At 35.3% G+C, this 21,412-nt stretch overlaps 1 protein-coding gene across 2 annotated transcripts in view; it reads left to right on the top strand.

Annotated features, from left to right (window-relative positions):
- The window catches only part of LOC102858157 (cell division cycle protein 27 homolog), a 71,437-nt gene that overhangs the window by 41,083 nt on the left and 8,942 nt on the right, over positions 1-21,412 (top strand). Inside the window, exons 4-13 of one of the 2 annotated variants that reach the window (XM_006897808.1) lie at positions 5,265-5,362; positions 7,085-7,239; positions 7,345-7,556; positions 8,455-8,569; positions 10,730-10,845; positions 15,526-15,625; positions 16,200-16,407; positions 16,608-16,780; positions 17,927-18,079; positions 19,764-19,972. In XM_006897808.1, the coding sequence (XP_006897870.1) occupies positions 5,265-5,362; positions 7,085-7,239; positions 7,345-7,556; positions 8,455-8,569; positions 10,730-10,845; positions 15,526-15,625; positions 16,200-16,407; positions 16,608-16,780; positions 17,927-18,079; positions 19,764-19,972 (1,539 nt within the window). The remainder of the gene's footprint in view (positions 1-5,264; positions 5,363-7,084; positions 7,240-7,344; positions 7,557-8,454; positions 8,570-10,729; positions 10,846-15,525; positions 15,626-16,199; positions 16,408-16,607; positions 16,781-17,926; positions 18,080-19,763; positions 19,973-21,412) is intronic. The other variant, XM_006897807.1, reaches the window with a different exon arrangement.

Genomic DNA, 21,412 nt, shown 5'->3' on the forward strand with positions numbered 1-21,412 from the left:
TAAGGGACTTATATCTAGGATTTATAGAATACTCAGGCACCACAACAACATAAAGGTTAACAATCCAATTGCAAAATGGGCACAGGATATGAACAGACACTTCACACAAAAAAATCCCAAACATTCAGATGGTGAACAAACACATGAAGAAATGTTCAAAATCCCTAGCTGTGAGATGCAAATCAAAACAACTATGAGATATCATCTCACCCCAGTAAGATTAGCAAAATTCAACAGAGCAGCAAACAACAAATGCTGGCGAGGTTGTGGAGAAACTGGAACCTTTTATTCACTGTTGGTGGGAATGTAAAATGGTGCAACCACTGTGGAAGGCGGTATGGTGCTTTCTCAAAAAGTTGCAAATAGAAATACCATTTGACCCATTAATTCCACTACTGGGAACATACCCTAAAGAAACCAGAACTGTCACCCAAGTACATATATGCACAGCCATATTTACTACTTTGTTCACAACAGCAAAGAGTTGGAAACAACCCAAGTGCCCATCAACAAATGGATAGAGAAGCTGTTGTATATTCACACAATGGAATACTATTCTGCATTGAAAAATAAGGAACTCATGAATTATTATACAAAATGGATGACCCTGGAGGACGTTATGCTGAGTGAAATAGCTCAGTCGTAAAAGGACAAATACTGCATAGTGCCACTGTTGTAAAACAGGACTGACACTGGGGTTGAGGTAACCTAAGAAAAGAAGGGATAAATAATGTATACTGCAGTGAAACACATGAGTGAGAGAACTGTTTAAAAGGAATATAAGATTAAGTATTATTTTTATGACAAGATTCCAGAAAAACAAATGCATAATAAAGTGGACTATGGACTTGTGGAGATGGGGGATTGTATAACAATGAAAGAATTTTTCTTTTTTTTTAAACTTTTTAAAGCGAAAAGTGAACTTGGGGGGAGGAGTGGGCAGGGAAGAAAATGTGCAACAATGAATGAATGAGGAAGAAAAAAACAGCGGAAGAATATGCTGTAAATTTTTTTTAAAAAATGAGAGTATAAAAATGAAGGCTCTGTTATTGATTGGCAGTGAGATGCTTGTGTGTTACTATGATATGGAAGCAGAGTTTCTAGGCTAAGATGGACTAGAAAGAAAGACCTGGTGATCTGCTTTGTGTGTCACCTGGGGAAAGCCATATATGGGTTACAACCGTGAGGATGGCATGAGATCAGACAGTGTTATTGCCTGAGACAGAATATGTCTGTAAAGGCCAGAGAAGGAGTCAATATTTCTTAAGTAGAATTTTTTAAGACTGTTTTGTGGAGCGGTTTCTGGCGTAAAGAAAAATTAGAAGGTATAGTGTTCTATTTTTCTACCTCCTCCTGAACATTGTTTCTCCTGTTAGCATCTTGCATTCCCATCATGTATTTGTTACATTTAATGAATCAATATTGATATGTTATTTTTATCTGAAATCCATAGTTTACATTGGGTTCACTCTTCCTGTTGCATAGTCTTATTTACAGTAAAATACTTGGTGTCATGAGTTCACCGGTACTGTTAGCACACAGAATGAACTTGAGTTTTATGATTTACACTGCTGTCCACATGTCTTAGGAATATTTAAGAGGTAGAGGAAAGGTAAGTGGAAGTCAGGTGTCATCTCCATAGATGTCATTATCTCAAAAGGAGATTACATAAAGGAGGACTTCGGAAAGAAGGAAGCTTTATTTAAAAATTACAAGAGGAGGGAGCTCTGGTGGCCAAGTGGCAAGAAGCTGCACTGAAGTCCCAAAGGGGTGCAGTTCGAATCCATCAAATGCTTTGCTGGAGAAAGATGGGCAGTCACTCTCCTTCTGTGCCAGTCAGATCTGACTCAACACAACAACAGCAAAAAAAGAATTACAAGGGTAAAAATATAGAAGTAGTCATCTCAGAAATCAAAGATTTTGCCGTACTTTCCTTTTTCTGGCCTTATGTTAACAAGTTCTCAATGATTTACTGCTTTCCACCCCAGTTGCTTTAAGGAAGCTTAAAATCTAAACAGAAGTTTTTGATACTACTGTCTTTGACAAAACCAATTTAAATTGTCCAGAAGTGAATTTGGCCTTCTACTCTTCTCTTCGGCTGTGCATTTATTGGCTCAGTTTAAGTACATATGGGAAGCTAGTATTTTTGAACTAATGTTACTTTCTTTATTTTAGAATTTATTTGAATTTCTGCTAAGTGGCAAAGTTTTCAATTGAGGCAAACTGCTAATAATCTAGTTCCTCTATAATAACACTGCAGTGAACATTGGTGTACAAATCTCCATTTGTGTCTCATTTCTAATTTTCTTGGAGTATATGCCAATCAGTGGAATAACTGGGTCATAATTGAATTCTATATTCAGCTTTCAGAGGAAACGCCAAACTGTCTTTCAGAGTAGTTGTACCATTTTACAATCCCACCAACAGTGTATTAAAAAGTTCCTGTAATCCTCTCCAACATTTATTTATTGCTATCATGTTAAACTTTGTCACTTCAGCTGGGGCGAGATGGTATCTCATTGTGGTTTTGATGTGCATTTACTGCCAGTGATTTTGAGCATTTCTTCATGTGTCTGTTGGTCATCCAAATATCCATGTCTTTTGTCCATTTTGTGATGGTTAATCAGTCTTTTTCTTGTGGAGGCCCTGTAGGAGTCTGTAAACTTTTGTTATGATACCCTTGTCTAAGATGGTATTGTCAAGTGTTTTTTTCCCAGATCGGTAGGTTTTCTTTTTATTCTGTTGGGAAAATGTTTTTATATGCACAGGGATTTAATCTTTAGAAGGTTCCATTCATCAATTTTATCCTCTCCTGGTTGTGTATTTCTAGCTGACCTTCTAAGCTTGGTCCTACTTTGTCTCTTATGATCTTTATGGTTTGGGGCTTTACCCCTAGGTCTCTGATCCACCTTGAGTTGATTTTTGTGTGTGGTGAGAAGTGTGCATCCTGCTTTAGCTTTCTGCAGGTAGCAGTCCCATTTTGCTAACACCATTTGTTGAAGAGGTTGTTGTTTTCCCATTTGATAGGTTTTGTTTCCTTGTTGAATATCAGTTCACCATGTTGTTGATTGCCGTTGAGTCGAATATGACTTAGAGCAACCCTATGAACAAAAGGCCTGAAGCCTTTCTATAATTATTGTCATTTATCAAGGTTCATAGAGTTTCCAGAGACATGTTGTTTAGGAAGTGAATGCCACTCCTGCCATAGAAAGATTTGTTTCTTGGTTCCCTGTTCTATTCCATTGGTCTGTGTGTCTGTCATTGTACTGGCACCATGCTGTTTTGGTTACTACAGCTTTGTAGTAGGTTTTGAGATCAGGGAGTGCTATGCCTCTCATTCTTGTTTTTCAGAAGTGCTTTGCTTATTCAAGGTCTCTTTCCTCTCCAAATTTGTCAGTTGCCTTTTCTGTCTTTTTGAAAAATGAATATGATGTCTGTATTGGGATTTTGTTAAACATGTAGATTGCTTTTGATTCTTCCTATCCATGAACAGAGAACATTTTTTCCATTATTTTAGATATTTTGTCTTGCAGAAATGTTTTTTGGTGGGGTTTCTTTTTTTTATTATTATTAATTTTAATGGAAGTCTTACAGAGACTTTGGATTTCCATTCACTCATTGTTGCACACTTTCCTCCCTGCTCACCCCTCCCCCCAGTTCACTTTTATCTTTGTAAAGTAAAAAACAAAACAAAACTTCTTTCATTGTTATACAATCCCCCGCCCCCTAGTTCACTCCACTCTGCAGCTTTCATTCTGGACTCTTCTCATGACAATAATAACTAATCATATTCCTCCTAAACGGTTCTCTCCCTCATCTGTTTCAATGCAATATACGTTATTTATCCCCTCTTTTCTTAGGTACCCCAACCCCAATTTCAGTCCCGCTTTACTACAGTGACATTATGCAGTATTTGTTCTTTTGTGACTGAGCTATTTCACTCAACATGACATCCTCCAGGGTTACCCATTTTGTGTAATAATTCATGAGTATCCAGCATAGTATTCCATTGTGTGAATATATCACAGCTTCTCTATCCATTTGTTTTGTTGATGGGCACTTGAGTTGTTTCCAACTCTTTGCTATTGTGAACAAAGCAGCAGTAAACATGGGTGTCTACTGCTACATATATCTACTTGGGTGACATTTCTGGTTTCTTTAGGGTATGTTCCCGGTAGTGAAATTGCTGGGTCAGATTGTATTTCTATTTGTAACTATTTTTAAAAATTTTTTTTAATTATTAATTTCAAAGAAAATTTACAGAGACTTTGGATTTCCATTCATTCATTGTTGCATCTTTTTGTATCATCTATTTGTAACTTTTTGAGAAAGTGCCGTTCTGCCTTCCCAAGTGGTCACACCATTTTACACTCCCACCAACAGTAAATAAGGGCTCCAGTTTCTCCACAGCCTCGCCAGCATTTGTTGTTTGCTGTTCTGTTGAATTTTGCTAATCTTACTGGGGTGAGCTGATATCTCATGGTTGTTTTGGCAGAAATATTTATAGTTTTCTTTGTAAAAAAGTTTTGTGTCTCTATTTAGGTATATTCATAAATATCTCAATTTGTGGTTGCCTATTGTACCCCTATTTTTAAGTTTTTAAATCACCTTTATAGTTGTCAGATTACATACTATAGCTGATGGTTTTATTTAAGATTCATTTTAAATTTTGGCAAGAGCCCATCTAGCCTTTCATAGAACTTTTAAGAGTTTTGGAATAATTTTTTTCCCCCCATTTAGTATTGAAAACTGTCAACCTTAGAGCAGATAATTGGTATTTTTTACCTAAAAGTTATCTTCAGTAACCTTGCCCTGCCCATTTAAAAGTTAGAGAAGGAGCAGTGTCATTCTGATAATCCCAGTGTAATGAATGTTCCCAGAAACATGAACTAAATTCCAAATATAAGCCTTTTCACACCTCATTTTAAAAGAAACTTAAATTTTTTTCTTTTTACTAAGCGCTACTACCTCTCCTTTTTTAGAAAATCTAATCATTTTAAGAATTGACCCTGGGTGTTCTGTAATAAATCAAGATTAATACTGAAGTATTTGAATATTTTCCGTATCTCCTTCATTAGGAGGTTAAAAGCAGAGGTAATAATAAATAAGACAGTGGTAATTTTTTGTTTTGCTGGCATTCATGAGGAAATTGATCATTTAGAAAGCACCGAGAGAAGTAACTAATTTTTCCTTCACAAATTTTTTTATTATAATAAATGTTTTAGATTTTCTAACTGGTTTAATCTATTTGTTTCTCTCTACAGCAAAACAGATCGGCTTGCCAAAGGATCAGAATGTTACCAAAAGAGCCTTAGTTTAAATCCTTTCCTCTGGTCCCCCTTTGAATCATTATGTGAAATAGGTAGGTTTATAGAAATAATGGGGGGTGGGGGAGATGGTTACCCTATTTGCTCCTTACTATTCTTGATGACTTTTTAGAGAGTGGTACAAATCTGTGAAAAGAGGCTCTTTCAAAGCTAAGTATTGTTTAAACTAGAAATCTATTAACAATCATATTTTAGGAATGCAGCCTTTTATTGTTCTACTCCAAATCCAGTAGTCTCTTTTAGTTAATTAACTAAGTAAATATCTTAAGTCCTCTAGAGTGATTGTGCTTAGCACTACCAAAAATGACTCTGCCTAAGAACTTTCCAGTGAAACTAATGCTTAGGGTACAAACTAATGGGAATAAGACAGTAATGCTATGGAGTGAGAGTCTTAGTATATATGCTCTAGAGCCGCACAAGGGTTTGTTTTTTGTGATTTGAGTGAGATGTTACAAAGCAGATTCTTTTCATTCATCCATTCATATGCATTTTGTAACATTAATTACAATATCCACAATCTAAATCTCACTTTCGTTACTTTCTCCCCATAATTGTCATTTCTATTAATCTGATCCTACTTCTTCTTGCTTTCATAGCTTTATCCTTGAGCAGATGAAGTTCTTTGGACCATATGTGGGTGGTTGTTCTAAGGAATAAGTTCCTCCCTGGTGTTGCAGTTTACCTAATAGAGTTTACTTTCTATTGTTTGGCTGAATGTTGAGCCATGAGTCAGGTTCATAGAGTGACTGAGAGCCATAGTCTTCAGGGTTTCCACCAGTTTCCATCAGATCAGTAAACCCAGCCTTTTTTATGGTTTAAAGTTTAGCTCCCCATTTCCCTCCACTTTATCCAGGATCCTCTACTGTGATCCTTCTGAGAGCAGTCAGCAGTGGTAGCTAAGTACCAGCTAATGCTTCTGGTCTCAGGATCGTTCTTGGGACTAATTGTTTCAGTATTATCTTTGCTTTTTCCCCCACCAGCCCCCCCATTCTTTGTTTTTGATAAGGAAAGCCATTTACTTGGCACTTAGATAGCTGCTTCCAAGCTTTTAGGCCCAACCAAAGTAGGAGGTAGAACATTGTTTTGTGAACTTTATTATGCCAGTTGTCCCAACACCCAGAACAGCAACTCATTCCTGAAGGTGTTTGGTTATGCTTTTAGAAAGTAAGAATTGCCTCCTGTAGCCTCTGCCATATAAATGCATGTGGACATTTATCTGCCAAAACCCTCTGTGGTCATGGATATAGTCCTTTTCACCTAACCACATTTGTTCACCGTTTCTGTCTACCTTATCTGCAGTTACTATATTTCCTGTATACCTTTCTGTCTTCTCTTTCTTTGGCAGTATTGTGCTGATAATTCCCTTATTGTTTATTTCCATCAAGAACTGTTTTCAAACACTTTTTTGTAGGTACATGAAAATACTTAAAAGTTTAATTTCCATAATAGTTTGTACTTCCCACTCCTATACTTTGCCTTGGGGAAAAAAATTATAGTTGCTTTCTGCTTTAAAAGGCAGACACCTTCATTTTCCTATAGTTTATTATATTAAAATCTGTATCCTTTCTGTTTCATATGTTGGGGGATTAATTACAGTAATTGATGGATGGACTTCTGGGAAGTAAATTTGATTTGCCAAAACAGAAGAATTTTAAAAACTCTATATGAAACATTCTGTTAGCTAATTTGTGCATTCTTTAAAAAAAATTAACCCTCATTTCCTTTTGTAACTTCATTTCACTTTTTGGTATTCACAGGTGAAAAGCCAGATCCTGACCAAACATTTAAATTAACATCTTTACAAAACTTTAGCAACTGTCTGCCCAACTCTTGTACAACACTAGTATCTAATCATAGCTTGTCTCATAGACAGCCTGAGACAGTTCTTACAGAAACACCCCAAGACACAATTGTAAGTATATTGTAATCTAGTGTTCAGAATATTACGCAATCTAGAAAGCATCACATAAACTAAATAATGTATGGTAAATGACATGGCAGAAAATTTCTATTTCAGGAATTAAACAGACTGAATTTAGAATCTTCCAATTCAAAATACTCCTTGAATACAGATTCCTCGATGTCTTATATTGATTCAGCTGTAATTTCACCAGATACTGTCCCTCTTGGAACAGGAACTTCCATATTATCTAAACAGGTTCAAAATAAACCAAAAACTGGTCGGAGTTTACTAGGAGGACCAACTGCTCTTAGTCCATTAACCCCAAGGTAAGAAAGAAAAAAAAAGTTTAAAATATACTATATTTGTATATCATCTTTAAAAACTTCATTTAGTAGTATAAACTATTTCTCAACAGCAGATTTCTAAGTAACTATGGAAATTGAGACATTTTAATAAATCTGTAAAATTAAATATTGGAGAAATTCTTGAAACTCTCAAGTATGCCTTATTCAGCTAATGTGTGCTCTAAATGGCAGTGTCCTTTTGACTTCAGCAGTAGGTAGCAGTGGCCCTTCTTGATGAGCTGGTGGGCTTATGTTGAAATCAGCATCTTTGTTGTTATGTGTCATCGAGTCAGAACCAGCTCGTAACTGACCCTCCAGCAGGTTTTCAGAGGCATTCTGAAAATTTCCCATCTTTCTCCCATGGAGCATCTGGTGGATTTGAACGACCTGCCTTTGGATTGGCAGCGTAACTTCTCGCGATTAAGCCACCAGAGCTCCCTGAAATCAGCATTAGTTAAAGTATGAAGGAAAGATGTCTGTCAATATAAAGATATATCTAGAGACTTCCTTTTTCTCTAGAGACATTTCCTTCTGTTAAAAAATTTCCTCTATAATCGTGTCTAAATTAAAGAATTTAGTATCATTTCATCATTTGGATCTTTTAAAAATCCACTTTTCTTTATTTCTAAAAAGTCTCCTAAGAATCAGTAGATACTGCTCAATTTCATTTCTTGTTTGTTGGGTTTTTTAAAAAAAATCTTCATTATGGTGGGTGGAATAGTCTACATTCACAGCTTATTTTTAATCTGCCCCTCAGATCTTCACTGCCCCCAAGACTGATTTGCCATTCTCTTCCTTTTAGACCTTCTAATTTAAGTATACTGCTGCTTTATATATGCCTTGATGACTTTTTGACACCTTGATTTCAACCTCTTCTCAGTTTTGGGATTTTGCCATTAGAAACCCCAAGTCCTGGAGACGGATCCTATTTACAAAACTACACTAATACAACTTCTGTAATTGATGTGCCATCCACCGGAGCCCCTTCAAAAAAGGTATTTTCCAAGTAAAATACAGCTTAGTATGAGTAAAAAAAATTAAATTTATAATCTGTTAAATTGTATTTCATGAGTTCATGGGGAGTGAAGTGTTCAACTATTAGTTGAGAAGTTGATGGTTTGAACCTACCCAGAAGTCCCTCAGGAGAAAGTCTTAACAATCTGTTTCCAAGATCACAGCTTTTGAAAAGCCTGTAGAGAGAGCATTTCTCCTCTGCAGACATTGGGTCACCATGAGTTGGAATTGACTCAATGGCAACTAACTATAACAACAAAAGATCATTTCAGAGAAGCTCTGAACTGGTTTTGCCTTAGAGTTATTGACAAAATCATTTTCATAGCCTTCTAGTTATTATTGGTTACACAAAACTGGCTGCCCCTTTCGTAACTTACAAATTGAATTTATTTAGGTAAATAGCTAAATAAAGATATCTGGAATTTTACTTTTAAACAAAATTAAGATTTCATAATATCCCTTTATATAGATCTGTAGCCATAAAAGCCAAAGTGCCATTTATTTAAAGTTGTTCGTGTGTTATGTTAATGTAAGTATTAAAGTAGTTTATTTACGTATAATGGTTATTGCCATGCCCAGAACCTAAATAAGTTATACTAATATATGAATGATTGATACAGTATTGTACCTTTACTTTCTTAGAAGCATGCTTTTATTTTGGTTTTGTTTCTTCTACTTTTGAACTTCACAGTCTCCAAACACATTTTTGCAATGATAATAATTATAATAGGAGCTCCAAGAGCAAGAACAAAAGAGTGCAAAGTAATTCATGTTTGAATTGTCTAAAAACCTACTCCTTGTAAGCTCATCTAATAAATTGTGTTTTCTATATTTTAAAAAATAAAAAAACCAAGTCTATAGAATAATTGCTTTAAAACCTCAATATTTTAAAAAAATTTTTTAAAAACTCAATATTTTTAGATAAATATTTCTTAGAAGTAAAAAAAAACCAAAACAAAACCAAAGCCTGCCCATATTGTTTGGGGATTGAAATATAGTTATAGAAATTAACTTATTACAGCTGTGTAAAAGCATAGCAGGATGGTAGGTAGGAACCAAGCCAGGTGAAGTATACCAAAATCATATCTGCCAAGGATGAGTTACAGAGTGGAACAGGTCCATGACCCAAGTGCCCACTACGTAAAAAATAATTGCTGCCTTACCTTTGTGTTTTCTTCTTCTTCTTTTTTTTTTTTTAAATCATTAGACTCAATTTAGTCTAAGATTTATTAAAACATTGCTCAGCCACACATCAAACTTGGATAACATTAAAGCCCTTTTCCTTCTTAACCAAGGAAGTTATATGATGTTTTTCAAAGGAAGGAGTGATCAATGATATATCGAATACAGTAAAGGCCATAATAAAGCTTCAGTTCTGATGAGAACATGATTGTCACTGATTTTCTAGTTAGCAATTTGAGAACTGTTTACAGCAGATAAAGTTGTTGTTGTTGTTGTTGTTGTTATTGTTATGTGCTCTTGAGTCAACTGTGACTCATAGTGACCTTTGCCCTATCTGGAGCCAGCCTCAGCATCATTGCCACAGTGAGTGCCAGATAAAGTTATCTTAAGTAGTATAATTTTCTTAAAAAAACAACTTGCAAAACAAGAATAGTAGATCACTTTCAAAAGAAGCTAGAAGATGAAAGTGAATAGAAATAAGGTGACAAATTAAAAATCTTACTATGTTACTTTTTAATGTATATTAAATTTTATCATAAATAGTATTTGTCCTAAAACTGTCTCTACTGTCCTAAAACTTTATCTCTACTGTCTAGCACCTAACTCCAAATAGAGGAGAATTGTAATAAATGAAGGGCGATCACAGTACGATAAAAAAGAATGGCTTCTGGAAATTTGGAACCTTTCCTTTAAAACTAAAGTGAAAGATAATAACATAGAAGTACAAATACACTGAGGATATAGGCTGATGTTTGTAATAGATAATGATTTATTAAGTCATTCAGTAGTTTTAAGATGATAGTATATATTATTAAATCTTAAAATTATTATTATTATTTTGTTATTATTATTATTAAATCCATTAAGAGGATGTAAATGTGCTAGTTGTATTGTCTTTTAGAGTTTACAGTGTGGTAAATTTACAGTTCATGTGAACTTAGACTCTCTGTGTTTTACAGTCTGTTGCTAGAATCGGCCAAACTGGAACAAAATCTGTCTTCTCACAAAGTGGAAATAGCCGAGAGGTTACTCCAATTCTTGTTGCACAGACGCAAAGTTCTGGCCCACAAACAAGGTATTTATGTTGTTATTTGACATTGTTCAGCTAGTGTCCTTCCCTTTCTAGCTGTGAAACTTGATTCTTTCACTTTTTCAAATTTGGCATTGCTTTACCATTGTCCCCCAACAGTCCCCCAACAGTTTTAGAATGACTGCTATAAATTATGAAAGTGTGAATTTTTATATTAATAACTCACTGAGAAGACTATTGTAAATTTTAATTGAATGTTGTTAATAAAAATCCTGACAAGGCTTTGCTAAAATGTTTTTTCCATTTACTGTTGCATGAATATGTTTAACTTAGACACTCTAAACAGTCCTCCAAAATCTTTTTCTTCATATGTCCATCACCTTTTCTATATGTTGAATACAGACAGTTTTCATTCTTCCATATGAATATCTATAACCAGATCATAAAATTCCTTTATTTCTAAACAGAAAGGGTCCTGGATAAAATTTCTTTTTTTATTGGAGAACTCAAATAGATATATGCATGTGCCTTGACTATATAGAAGGCCTATATTTCTGTAAGTTTGGGGATGATAAATCAGCCTGATCTTGAGTTCTAGCTTATAGACAAGTGGCAGAAATTGTCTGAGGCTATATTAAGAAAAAGATCTTGAGTATTCTTATATGGACTGAGTATCTACTAGGTGAAGACGACCTGACCTTAAAGCCTAAAACCTGTGGGGCAAAATCTCATGGTGTCACCATGAGTCCAAATAAACTCAGTATTTTACAGTACCTAACAATAACATAGTCTAGTCCTAAAGGTGGGTAATTTTAATCTGCAGCCCTCAGGCCTGGATTTAATTGTTTTTGGTCATTCTTCTATGCGGTATAGCACTTTCTGTCCATTTGCTATTCAGAGGTAACTGGTGGTTGAACACTGTGACACTGATGTGTCAAATGCAGTAGTGGTTACCTATGGCAGACAGTATTTGGTGGAGCTCCTCAGTTAAAACAAGCTTGGAAGCAGGAGTGGCATCCACTTCTGAAATAGCTTGCCTCTAAAACTCTATGAACTTGGAGAAACAATGAAAGTTATACAAGTGTTCAGGTCTTTCATTCATAGGGTCGCTATGAGTCATCTATGACTCAACGGCACTTAACAACAACAGTCCTAAAGAATGTATAACTGTATAACTACTAAAATATCATTTTAATAAGCAATGACTATTAATAACTTTATGTCCCTTTTATTGATAACTTCTTTTATTTCCATTATATTGTTTTATTAATAATTACTGTTTGTTTGATCATTATAGAGTTAGATAGAGTATGCATCTAACTCATCAAAGTCCGTGTCCAAGTAATATTAGACCACTTCAAGTATAGTATAGGGAGCTCTAGTGGCATGGTTTATAGTAAGTAAAGTGGGAGGATAAATTCACAGTAGAAATCTCTTCCTTGGATTTAAGAAGTTGGTGTGGGCTTTTTTTGTTTTGGGGTTTTTTCCTTTTAGATTAGAACTCTTAATTTAAAAGAATTTGGTACTCTTAGCTAGGTTGTCCAAAAATATTTGGGTGTCATTTTCTTCGTGTAAATTTTCCTCTAAAAGTAATTTTTTAATATTTTTATAACTGAATAATATGAAAATGCTTCCTTTTTAATGACACTCACAGCGCTTGAGTCATTTCTGACTTGAGACCTGCACTGAGGGACAGAGTAGGACTGACCCTTAGGGTTCCAGGGCTGTAAGTCTTTACAGAAACAGACTGCCTCATCCTCCTTCAGTGGAGCAGCTGATGGGTTCAAACCACTGACTTTTTGGTTAGCAGTTAACAGCATTAACCACTGTACTATCAGGACTCCTTTATATTTGATGTGAAAATCATGAAAGGATATTATTTACACAAAACTTTCCAAGAAGTTTAAAATAACTGTTATATGTTCACTTAGCCTATAAGTGATGGAGCTAGAATTCAGACTACAGCTCTCTGGTCCCATAGGATTCCATAGCATACTTCTTTCATTGACAAATCCCTACTTAAACAGATGCAAGCTAAAATGCTTCATATATAAATATTTCATAAAATATAACCAGAATTTTGAACTATCTGCATCGCCTGCTCTAGTTTTGTCAGTTTTTTTTTCTCGTGTTATATCAGCCGGTAGAGTTAACAAGACACTTATCAAAATGATAATATAGAAAGACTTTATCTTCTCTCAGTCCCATAACCCCCTTTTTACTTTAACCCAGGAGACTTATGTTACCTGTATGTAGCCTTCTGTCTTGTTTAAAGCAATCTCAGCCCCATTCTTAGGTTGACCTGTGTTGTGGATTATCTTCTCCTACTTCTTAGTAATAATTTTCTCTGTAATTAGGCAATTTAAAATATTTTTTTAATGAAAGTTTACAGAGACTTAGGGTTTCCAGTCATTCACTGCTGCACTTTTCTCCCTTCCTGCCCCTCCTCCCATTCACTCTTCTTATTGAAAAGTAAAAGAAAAACTCTTTCATTGTTACATAATCCCTCCCCCCAAGTCCACTGTACTGTGCAGCCTTCATTCTGGACTCCTGTCATGACAATAATACCCAATCATATATCCCTTTTAAACAGTTTTCTCCCTCCTCTGTTTCAATGCAGTATACATTATTTATCCCCTCTTTCTCAGTCTTCCCTCAATGCCAGTGTCAGTCCCGTTTTGCAACACTGGCCCTGTGCAATATTTGTCCTTTTGTGACTTATAATTAGACAATCTTGAAAAGCCTAGTGGTAAAAGAGTTGTCCTGCCAACCCCAAAGGCAGATAGTTCTAGTCCACCAGTTGCTTCATGGGAGAAAGATGGACGGTCTCTCCTTGGAAGGTCAGCTGTGAATTCATTTCAACGTGACTGGCAATGAGTGAGTTTATTAACAAAATGAAGACCTGTAACAGTTTGAACCCATTATCAACTTTATGGAAAAAACATGTGACCACCCAGCAGTCATGGGAACTCTATGGGATAGTTCTGTGCTGTCCTCTATGACAGGGAACTTCTCTATCCTACTACTGGAGCTGCTCATAGAGGTACTATGAGTTGAAATCAACTGAATGACAATGAGCATTAACAAAATATAATAGCTATTTGTTTAGTCCATACACTTAACTGCTCTGTATTACATGATTTCAAGTTTTAAGTTTACTTGGTTTACTTTCTAACAAAGCACCCACCTCACTCCCACCCCCAAAGCAATCTAGACCTTTAATGACTGGGTATGGTTTTCTTGGGATGATACTCTTATATATTATAGCTTGTCTTTAAAATAAAACAGGTACAGCTGATTATCAGAATCTTTTTTCTCTAAATGGAACACATATTAATGAAGCACTCTTTAATTTACAAGGAAATAACTTCTCTAGTATTAGTTGTTCTGGTCGTACGTATTTGTTGGTAAATGATCACACATTTAGAAAGTCCATGGCTACCTGCCTACCTTTTTCTCTAACTTGGTGTAGTTATAAATGAAGGCTAGTGATAATTGGGGAATCCCAGAACACTTGATTATGCTCATGTGAAATCTGTACTCAGACTAGGAAGCAGTCCTCAGAACAGAGCAAGGACACACTGAAATATCAGAAAAAGAATGTATCAGAAATGTGTCCTGTCTTCATACTTTTCAGTCTATATGCAGAGCAGATCATTTGGGAGGCTGGGCCTTAGGAGGAAGAATGTGGCATCAGATTTGGAGGAAGATTCATTAACAACCTACATTAGGCAGATGACACAATCTTATTTGCTGAAACTTAGGAGGACCTGAACTGCTTGCTTCAGAAAGTCAAAGACTATAATCTTCAATATGAATGAAGCTCAACATCAGGAAGACAAAGATTGTTACCACTGGGCCAATTGGAAGCACCATGATAGATGGAGAAGAGATTGAGCTTGTATCAATTTCCGCTTGTTTGGCTCCACAATCAGCACTCTTGTCATCAGTAGTCAGGAAATTAAGACAAATTGCACTGGAAAATCTGTGATCAGGAACCTCTCCAGAGTACTGAGAAGCAACAGTGTCAGTCTGGAGACTAAGGTGCACCTGATCCAGGCCATAGTTTTCTCAATTGCTTGCTAAGTGTCAGAGAGCTAGACAGTGACTAAGAATGAAAGAAGAATTAGTGCCTTTGAATTGTTACTGGAGAAGAGTATTGAACATACCATGGCCTACCAAGAAAACAAATAGATCTGTCTTGGAGAGAGTGAAACCAAGTTTCCCCCTTAGAGGCTAGGATTTTGAAGCTCTATCTCACATATTTTGGGCACATGGCCAGGAGGGACTGGTTATTAGAAAATAACATCATACTCAAAAGAGTGGAGGGACAGCCCAGGAGAGGGAGACCTCAAATAAGCTGAATTGATACAGTAGGGAAATGGGCGTAGTAGTGTGTTGGAGTCAGTGAAACTGGCTAAAGGTAGGACAGGCTTCAGAGCTGTTGTACAGCAACAGTAACAACAGCTGTTTATTTGTCCTTAATTTTATAAATTTAAAGTAGTTTTTCAAAAAGAATGGGGATCGGTTCTGTAGTCTTTACCATTATGTGGTAAGGTAACTAGTTATTAAATTCTGAGTTTTCATAAGGAGAAGTAGCAAGAACTAACCAAGCTCATCAGCTTTTGAGTAAAGCATGATAAATATTTAATATACATTAAAGCAAAGTTAATGGTCATAAACAGAATTAAAAATAAATGTTGTCTTTTATAATTGTCTTTGTAGTACAACACCTCAGGTATTGAGTCCCACTATTACATCCCCCCCAAACGCACTGCCTCGAAGAAGTTCACGGCTCTTTACTAGTGACAGCTCCACAACCAAGGTAACTTAAATACATTTGTAATGCATGTGCATGCCACTTCCTTCTCCCACATCTAGTCTCTAGTAAATAACTTCCCTTACGTTCATTCTAATAAATATGTTTCCTGAGTTTTGAGGAACTCTGGTGTCCTGGTCCATAGGAAGTTTTGATGCTAATCCAAAACGTGACTCTTTAGCAATTTGAATCACACACAGCTCCTGGGAAGAAGGATGGGCAGTCTCTTCACATGTGATTTAAAGCCTCAGAAAGGTTTATCCATTTTAATGCCCTTGAGATACTTAGATAGTAGTATATCTATTTCTATACTTCTTTTTAAATAATGAATGTGATAACTTTCAATAAAAAGCGATGCTGATACCAGCCTTACTTAGTGGTTAGTTTATACAGTTTCTTCTTAGACTTGTTATATTTAAAATTAAGTTACTTTGAAAGCCTTTGTTTTTATAGAATTTTATCTGAGAAAAATACAGATAATTAAGATTGCATACATAAATATAATACTTGAGAGGGGTTGAATAGAGATCTGAAATACATGAGTGTAACAACTGTGGGATTCCTCTTTTCTTTTTTACAGGAGAATAGTAAAAAATTAAAAATGAAGTTTCCACCTAAAATCCCAAACAGAAAAACAAAAAGTAAAACGAATAAAGGAGGCATAACACAACCAAATATCAATGATAGCTTGGAAATTACAAAATTAGACTCTTCCATCATTTCAGAAGGAAAAATACCCACAATCACTCCTCAGATCCAGGCTTTTACGCTACAGAGAGCAGCCGCAGGTCAGTTTTGGCACTTAACAGCTCCTTTGTATTTTATTACTCGTGTAAGTGAATTTCTGTTATGGTTATTGTAGTGTCTTATATTTCTGTGTACATTGATGTTGGAATTGTCAAGGAATTCTTTGGTAAATAACCTTTCTAGAAAATCATACTGTTTTGTTGTTCTTGTCTCCTTTGTTTACTATATTGTTTTCTCCTAGAAGGTTTGATGAGCCTTCTTCGTGAAATGGGGAAAGGTTATTTGGCTTTGTGTTCATACAACTGCAAAGAAGCGATAAATATCCTGAGCCACCTACCTTCCCACCACTACAATACGGGTTGGGTACTGTGCCAAATCGGAAGGGCATATTTTGAACTTTCAGAATATATGCAAGTAAGTACAGAAAATGTATGTGTACTTTTCCAGAGATAAATAACATATTCAAGCTTGAAAAACTTAAGTCTAAATGGATAATACGTCTTAAGTCTTTTTTTTTTTAATTTATGGGCTGCCAAGAAAACAAATAGGTCTGTCCTGGAGAGGGTGAAACCAAGTCTCTCCTTGGAGGCAAGGGTTTTGAAGCTCTGCCTCACTTACTTTGGGCACATAGCCAGGAGAGGTCAGTCCTTGGAGAAGGACATCATGCTCAGAAGGGTGGACAGACAGCACAGGGGAGACCCTGGATGAGATGGATTGATAAAGTAACTGGGGTGATGGGGATTGGTGTGTCAGAATTAGTGAAACTGGCTCAGGACAGGGAAGGTTTCAAAGGATCTCATCATTTTCTATGTCCTGAGATAAACAGAGTTGGTGTCAGGTCTCTGAATATTAGTTGAATTCACCGGTAAAGTCCTTTGGACTAGGACTTTTTGTTGGTTGAAAGTGTTTATATGACCTATTAATTTTCTTCTTTTGTAAAGGGTTTGTTCAAAGTTTCTGCTTCTTTCTGTGTCAGTCATTTTCAAAGTAATAGATTATGAAAAATTTTAGTCTCAAGGTTTCTGTATCTGTAATCTAATAATCACATGACACTAATAATCACATAAATGCCTATTTGAAAAACATATCTTGATAACATTTAGGAGATTTCAGGAAAGTTAGAAATTATCAGCCTAATCCTTGGATCCTTTTAACCTATTTTTTTAACATAGATTTTCAACCTGTTAATAAAAATCAGTAGAAAAATTAATTTTGTGGTACAGGCATTATCTTTCCATCTGTTTTCCTGAAAGTTATCCTATAAAGAAAATATTAAAATGTGAACTTGGGGGGTTTTTAGATATAAATTAGCATATTGTTTATAAATTGTAACTTTGTCTAGATTTCTCATCTGTCTCTTTGGTAGAAACATGATCTTCCCCTGCAGTTTTATAGGTAATAACAAGAGACCAGGTTGCCTAATTTTGGTCTTGTGTTGTTATTTAACATTTCCACTCAAAAAGCATAATAAAAGGAATCATTTAAATCTTACTAAATCTCTTCCTGTGTACATGGTATCGACTTGTTTTCTCCTAATTTTTTTTTCTTCCTTCATTTCAGGCTGAAAGAGTATTCTCAGAAGTTAGAAGGATTGAGAACTACAGAGTTGAAGGCATGGAGATCTATTCTACAACACTTTGGCATCTTCAAAAAGATGTTGCTCTTTCAGTTCTTTCTAAAGATTTAACAGACATGGATAAAAACTCACCAGAGGTATGTTAAGTGGAACACTCTGCTTACACAGGATCATGTCATCTTAGCTTTTGATCATCTTTTATAGATGGATATCAGCCACATAATTCCAACACCATTTAGTATTACCCACACTTGGTTTTGTACGCCCTTTCTCCTATTTATTCTGAAATAAGTGATGAGAATTCACAAATGGGCAAATCAGAAAACAGATATTTCACTCAGGATTAATCAAGATAACTGTAAAGAAAGCTGTTGTCCCTGGTCAAAACAGGAAAAAAATGTAGCCCAAAACTCAAATTTATTTCAAAAAAAGACTAGACATACTAATCTGAGGAGCTGGAACAAATATTAAGATTATTCCTCTAATTATCAAAAACCAAAATGAAAACCACAGTTCAAACATATTCCCATTGAATCAGAAGTAACTCCTGGCTGACTCTCCATTGAACGTTGGGTTTCTGGTTCTGTAAGTTCATGGGGGAGATTTGCCCATCTTTCTCCTGAGGCGCTACAGTGCATTCAAACCACCAGGGAAGCACAGCTTTTGGGTAAACAGCACAGCTCCAGACACACGAGGCCGCCAGGGCTCCCTAATCAGTTATAAGAAACCAATAGGGCAACATCTGCTCAAAATCAAAGAAGGTAAGGCAGAAAGTGGGAGAGAACACTAGACGAGTAGAAATGAGGAACCCCAGGTAAAAGTGGAGGGAGTACTGACACATTGCAGAGCTTGCAACTATTGTCACAGTTTATGTGTAAATTATTGAGTAGAAAACTAATTTGCTGTGTGAACTTTCACATAAGGCTTATTAAAATATTTAGAAATAAATTATAAAAAATTATTAAGTAAAGAAAAAAATAATAGTGATAGATGTTTTAAAAATCACTGTGGGCACCAACATCATTAAAGAATTGTATAGGTTAAAAGAAGTGCTGATTTTAAAAAAATTAGTAATTTTCATTGTCATGTAAAATCATTAACAGTTATTTTATATACTCCACTCTTTAGAAAATACGTTTCAGTGCATATCAAGATGCTTGGTGATACATTTCCTAATGTATTTTTACTTAAAGATCTATATTAAAATACTTCAGTTTTTACCTTTATGGTCTAAATAGAATCTGTAGCTTGATTTCAGCTATAGATTTTATTTTGTTAATTATTGTTGTTGTTGTTGTTGTTATGTGCCATCAAGTCGACTATGACTCATAGCGATCCTATGAATAATAACTCTGGACCTCACCCTATCCTGAGCTAATTTCACCATCTCCAGCACACCTGACCCCATTGCCACAGTCAGTGTGTCAGTGTCTCTCCTCCAGGCTCTTCCTCTCTTGCACAGACCCTCCATCCCTTCAGGCATGATGTCCTTTTCCAAGGACTGGCTTCTCTTGATAACATGCCTAAAATAATGTGAGACGGAGTTTCAAAGTTCTTGCCTCGAAGCAAACTGGTTTTACCCTTTGCATAACAGACCTGTTTGTTCTCTTAGCAGTCCATGTACTCTTCTCTAGCACCAAACCTCAAAGATAGCAGTTCTTCTTCTGTCATCCTTATTCATTGTCCAGCTCTCAGATGTGTAACAAACAATTAAGAATACCATGGCTTGAATCAACATACCTTTAGTCTTTAGGCTAATTTTGTTAATTAGAAAAAAGAAAATTATTTAATTGTGTTTTCTGCTTTCATTTTTTTTTAAAGGCCTGGTGTGCTGCAGGGAACTGTTTCAGTTTGCAACGGGAACATGATATTGCAATTAAATTCTTCCAGAGAGCTATCCAAGTTGATCCAAATTATGCTTATGCCTATACTCTATTAGGTCATGAATTTGTGTTAACTGAAGAACTAGACAAAGCATTAGCTTGTTTTCGAAATGCTATCCGAGTCAATCCTAGACATTATAATGCATGGTAAGTGCTAACAGAGTACAAAGACAAACTATTATTGATGAGGATGATACTATGTAGTTTTTCTTGTTAGATCTCTGTTGTCATGAATTTTGTTAGTAATAATTAAGAATAGTATTTGTTGATAAATTCTAACCATTTATGTGAAATTTATACTTTTAGCTGATAATTACCAGAATACTAGATCTTCATAGTCACCTGTTTGAGGCTTTTCTCTACAAGTAGTTTTGTTACCTGATTTATCCATTTTAACATAGCAGTTAGAACAAGAAGTGTTTGGTGACGTGGGAAAGGAAGAATATAATTCATCTGTAATAATGGGAAATAAAAATTAAAAACAATTCACTAGTTTTTACTCTTTGAGATATAATCATGAATATTTCTTTCAGCCCAGCTTTCTCATTTATTATGTTTTGCTTTTTTGTACTTGTGCAATGGTAGACAAAAAAAATTTACATCTGCTTATATAATTTTTGAATGAAAACATGAAAGAATCTATTCCTATTTTTGCCTCAATACTATATATATTTACATTTTATTATACTTTTCCTAACTAACTTCATAGTTTAAATATCAAAAAGTGCAATTTTAAAAACAGTAGATAACTAGTATATTATGTTTATATAGAATTTAATGGATTAATTTCTAGGCATTTGTGCCTGAAAGATTACCTCATAATAGCTGACTAGCTTTTGTAGCATAAGAACTTTCTAATACTACCTTCTCTTCATCGAGATAGTTCTCTTCAATCTTAAGAACTCTATTCTTAAATGGAAGCTTGTTGTTTTTTTAAAAGTGTAGTGTATGTTCTGCTGTATTTCATTAGTTTCATTCTTAAGAAACATTTCCATAGTAAGAAATTCTGTTATTAAAGTATTGTTTCAGATGGCAGAAGGGAGGAAAATGCAGACTGGCAAGCTTTTTACTGGGTGAAATTTAAATAAATATCTTAGTACCTCTAAGTTACTGAACTAACTCATTGTTTCATGTCAAGGGGCCTTCTTTTTTGTTGTCTCTGTCATTACCGTCAATGTCATGAAACTTTTTACATGTTTTGCTCACAGTGATAAACAACTCAGTCATTCACACACTGATATGGAGTGGTTCTGACTCATTGTGACTCTATAAGGTTTCTAAGGCTGTAAATTTTAATGGGAGGAGACCGCCATCTTTCTCTAGAAGAAGTGCTGATAAATTTGTACTGCAGACATGAAGCCTCATTGCTATCACAATACTGTAGAGACTAGACCACGAGAGTGACTCTCAAAACAGATACGTTATTCTTCCTTTTTCTCATTCCTTCGATGTTCAGTGCTATCATTATCCAGTCATACCAAGAGAAGTATCTTTAGTCTAGTTTAGTTGCACTGTCTTCATTTAATGTTTTGAAAATTTGAAAGAAATGCCTGTATATCAATTCGATATATTATTATATACATTTAC

The sequence above is a fragment of the Elephantulus edwardii genome, unplaced genomic scaffold, assembly GCF_000299155.1.
Source record: "Elephantulus edwardii isolate Elephantulus edwardi_28Jun2011 unplaced genomic scaffold, EleEdw1.0 scaffold00216, whole genome shotgun sequence".
In the NCBI taxonomy this organism is placed as follows: Eukaryota; Metazoa; Chordata; class Mammalia; order Macroscelidea; family Macroscelididae; genus Elephantulus; species Elephantulus edwardii.